Source organism: Bos indicus, chromosome 27 (assembly GCF_029378745.1).
Source record: "Bos indicus isolate NIAB-ARS_2022 breed Sahiwal x Tharparkar chromosome 27, NIAB-ARS_B.indTharparkar_mat_pri_1.0, whole genome shotgun sequence".
Taxonomy (NCBI): Eukaryota; Metazoa; Chordata; class Mammalia; order Artiodactyla; family Bovidae; genus Bos; species Bos indicus.
The window spans coordinates 33,280,597-33,284,804 of record NC_091786.1 but is presented as its reverse complement, the minus strand read 5'-3'; the positions used below and the strand labels follow the sequence as shown (position 1 = coordinate 33,284,804).

Below are 4,208 nucleotides of genomic sequence, written 5' to 3'. Positions count from 1 at the left end.
CCATCTGAGCTACCAGGGTATCGACTGTACCACCAGAGAAATCCCCATTCATTCATTTTCAGCAGTCGTTATAAGAGAAGCGTTTTAAGAGAAGGGGTCCATCTAGAAGTTTTCTCCGTGGAAAGTGTGGGGAAGGGGCAACATGGAGTGGGGAAAACAGAGAAATGGAAACTCCTAGCATCCTGGGCTCAGTTCAGAGGTCAAATCCAAACTCAAATGAGCAGGCAATCATAAAGACTCCTGGAAAATGGAAGATTTTTTTTTTCTTCCAGTAGCTGAAAAGGGAAAAAAGAAAGAGAAAGAAAAGTAAGACTAGAATGACAGGGGAGGTAAGTGAATAGAAGGGTAGAGGCCAGATCTCATGGAAGGAGGTCTTGGGAGAAGACGGAAGAAGCCGGTGTCCTCTATGACTTACAGAGTCTCAGGGGAGGATGCCTGCGTGGAGGAGGGGCTGCTGTGGGTCCTTTCCTTTGCCTCCAGGGGGTTACCTTTCCCTCCTAAGCGGTAAGGGGGCGGGGGCTCTTCCTTCCCCGAGCAATGCTCCCGGACCTTCCCGGGAAATTGGTACAGAGTTCCAGAAAGCCAGTGCCGCCAGAGAGCGGGGAGCTGTCACGGCAGGAGAGGGGCACGTCGTAGCAGAAAACACACGGCGTGACTTTACTCTTACGAATCTTACTGGGGGTTTGACTAATAGGAAAGGCGGGCGTCCATCTGGCTTCAGTCCCCACGGCTCGATTCCCGCTCCGGAGGCCCAGCGTGGAGCCTATTGGCCGCGGCCCCTTTAAGAGCCGCCACTCCCCCACCCCCATCCCCTCCCCAGCGGTGGCACCCAAGGGGTGGGGGTGGCGGGGAGACTGTGCGTTCTCGGCCGGTCAAACTGGGGAAGATGGCCCAGGCCAGGGAAATCGCTCCCACGCCCCGATGCCCTCGCCGCTGAGCAGGGTGAGCTGGGAGACCCTTTCCCTCATTCCTTCCCGCCCCACGCGCGACGCGGGGATGGCTCCGTGGCCTCCCGGGAACAGCTCTCTGACCCCGTGGCCAGATATCCCCACCCTGGCACCCAATACTGCCAACGCGAGTGGGCTGCCAGGGGTGCCCTGGGCGGTGGCGCTGGCGGGGGCGCTGTTGGCGCTAGCGGTGCTGGCCACCGTGGGAGGCAACCTGCTGGTAATCGTGGCCATCGCCCGGACGCCGAGACTCCAGACCATGACCAACGTGTTCGTGACTTCGCTGGCCACAGCCGACCTGGTGGTGGGGCTCCTGGTCGTGCCCCCGGGGGCCACGTTGGCGCTGACCGGCCACTGGCCCCTGGGCGTCACCGGTTGCGAGCTGTGGACCTCGGTGGACGTGCTGTGTGTGACCGCCAGCATCGAAACCCTGTGCGCCCTGGCGGTGGACCGCTACCTGGCCGTGACCAACCCGCTGCGCTACGGCGCGCTGGTCACCAAACGCCGCGCCCTAGCAGCCGTGGTCCTGGTGTGGGTGGTGTCCGCCGCGGTGTCGTTTGCGCCCATCATGAGCAAATGGTGGCGCATCGGGGCCGATGCCGAGGCGCAGCGTTGCCACTCCAACCCGCGCTGCTGCACCTTCGCCTCCAACATGCCCTACGCGCTGCTCTCCTCCTCGGTCTCGTTCTATCTTCCGCTCCTGGTGATGCTCTTCGTCTACGCACGAGTTTTCGTGGTGGCCACGCGCCAGCTGCGCTTGCTGCGCCGGGAGCTGGGTCGCTTCCCGCCAGAGGAGTCTCCGCCGGCTCCTTCTCGCTCCGGATCCCCTGGCCTGGCGGGGCCGTGCGCCTCGCCCGCGGGGGTGCCCTCCTACGGCCGGCGGCCGGCGCGCCTTCTGCCTCTGCGGGAACACCGCGCCCTGCGCACCTTGGGGCTCATCATGGGAACCTTCACTCTCTGCTGGTTGCCTTTCTTTGTGGTCAACGTGGTGCGCGCCCTCGGGGGCCCCTCTCTGGTGTCCGGCCCCACTTTCCTCGCCCTTAACTGGCTGGGCTATGCCAACTCTGCCTTCAACCCGCTCATCTACTGCCGCAGCCCGGACTTTCGGAGCGCCTTCCGCCGCCTGCTGTGTCGCTGCCGGCCGGAGGAGCACCTCGCCGCTGCCTCCCCGCCCCGAGCCCCCTCCGGCGCCCCCACGGCCCTGACCAGCCCCGCTGGCCCCATGCAGCCCCCACAGCTCGACGGGTAGGTAATCGAGGCGAAGGGATCAGGAAGCTTTCTGTATCTCCGCTGGTCAATTTTTTTTTGAGTTCGGGGTTCGGGAGGAGAAGATGGGGCTGAGGAGGGTCTTTGCAATCAAGAGAAGGGGGGCACAGAGTAAGGAATCAAAGTGGAACCCAGAGCCCTTTCCTTTCCCGTTTCCTACCCACCCTGCCAGGGCGGGGCGAGGGGGGCGGTGGAAGCAAAGGAGGCGGCCGGGTGGTTCTCCAGCCCAGGAACAACAGTGCGCCCGAAGGTGCCGCGGTGCGGAGGGCCCCCGGCTCGACCGGTCAGCTCTAGTTTTGGTTTGCTAGCTTAGTTCTTTCTCTGCCCAAATTTCTTACCATCTCGCGGGCTGGCTTTGACTTGCCGAGAAGACTAGAGGGCAACCCCCCATCCCCCACCCCACCCCACCCCACCCCCGCGCCCGTCCCCAAGCCTTCGGGCTTAGTTCTGGTTTCTTTGAAAAGTCTGATAGCCCTGAAGGTGAGGATTCGCTTCCGGAATGAAGGCTAGGCGGGCTGAGGAAGCTGTGAGTGCAAATTCTTCCCCAGTAGAAGCGGGTCGGGTTGGAGTTGGGGGTGGGCTTTATGGCTCGGTGGATCCCAGAGGGGCTTCCCAAGGTCCCTGACCAACGGGCCCCCCCCCACCCCCAACCCTCGTTCCCACCCTTTGCCCCCTCACCCCAAGGTACTGTTATCTCCGTTTTTTCAGGGCTTCCTGCGGACTTTCTTAGGCCTTGAAGAAACAACTCCATTGATCCGGAACCTTTGGAAAGCCTCTGGCCGGCCTCGGTTCAGAATGAGCCCCGTGGAGTTTCCCAGCTGGAAAACTCTGCCCTCCCCAGCCTGACGACTGGGTCCTGGGAGGAGGCGCGGGGGCTGACTGGGGAGGGGAAATCCTTACCAAGTGGGTTTTCGCTCTCTTTCTGAGAGAAGTTTTCTACACCCCAGCCCTGAACTTCACCGCTACCTCAGCAGCTCCCGCGTCCGGCTTCCCATGCCCAGGTGCCCGGGCAGGAGCTGGGCTGCGTTTAGCCCCGGGACCCGCACCTGTCCCACTCGGGTGCTGTGTGCGCAGGGGCAAGGCGGGCACCTTCATTCTGTTCCTTCTGCCGCCCAGACCCTGAGGAACCCACCGGGGTGCTGGAGGCCCAGGCTGAGAAGAGGAAGGTGGGGAAGGTCACGGTTTGGGCTTCTGTCCCTGGCTTCCTCACTGTAGACACACCTACCTCACAGCAGTTTCAGGACTTTACTTTAGCCTTTGGGGTGGGGGTAGGGGGGCGCTCCTGGTTTCCTGGGAAGGTGAACCATTAGAATGGGTCCCTTTTCCTTTTGAAATCAAATTAATAAATGTTACTGAATGCAGTTTATCCATCGCCCTCTTTCTCTCCCTTTGTTTTCTCTGTGTAATCCACTTAATCCTTTCATAGAGCTGCCTCTGTGACAGAGGCAAGAAATTAGGCCTAATCCTTGTCCCTTTCTTCTTGATCCTCTTGAAACAAAGAATGAAAAGTCTTTTGGGGTGAAGGAGGCAGAGTTTGAGCCTTTGACACTCCCATCTCCCGACCCTGGAGGCCGTTCTGCCCTTGGGATTCACTGAAGTGCCCGCAGGAGGGTGGGGTTTGCTGTGCCAGGGATCAGGGCACATGGAGCTCTTGCGCTACAAGCCAGAGGTGGATTCATAACATCCCGCTGCCACCAGGAACCAGTTTTGTCCTGTGCTGTACGTGTGTGTGGCGGCACAGACCATTGTTTGTGTTGGGCAGATGTTCTTGGGTTATAAATATATTCTGACATTTCTTATCCTTTCCATAACCTCTATTAACCTCTACCTTCCCACTCCCTTTCCTGGGCAGCAGAAATCTGTATTATCTTCTTGAACTAAAACTGGAGTTCCAAGTTTGAGCTCCTTGATAATATTTTTCCCCTCTTATTCCAATTTTATGAATCTTATCAGGCAGTTTCCAGGGAAAGAAAATTTCTATGGAAACCCCCCGGG

General features: G+C 59.6%; 1 protein-coding gene across 2 annotated transcripts; it reads left to right on the top strand.

The window, feature by feature from the left end:
• Window positions 1–829: 829 nt before the first annotated feature.
• Window positions 830–3,820, top strand: ADRB3 (adrenoceptor beta 3). Of its 2 annotated transcripts, XM_019953287.2 has the most exons (3): window positions 830–2,192; window positions 2,678–2,739; window positions 2,922–3,820. In XM_019953287.2, the coding sequence occupies exons 1-2, from the start codon at window positions 922–924 to the stop codon at window positions 2,721–2,723; spliced, it is 1,317 nt and encodes a 438-aa protein (XP_019808846.2). In that variant the 5' UTR covers window positions 830–921; the 3' UTR covers window positions 2,724–2,739; window positions 2,922–3,820. The 2 variants fall into 2 exon arrangements, with proteins under 2 accessions (XP_019808846.2, XP_019808847.2); XM_019953288.2 differs by lacking the exon at window positions 2,678–2,739 and having other exon boundaries at window positions 2,922–3,819.
• Window positions 3,821–4,208: the final 388 nt, after the last annotated feature.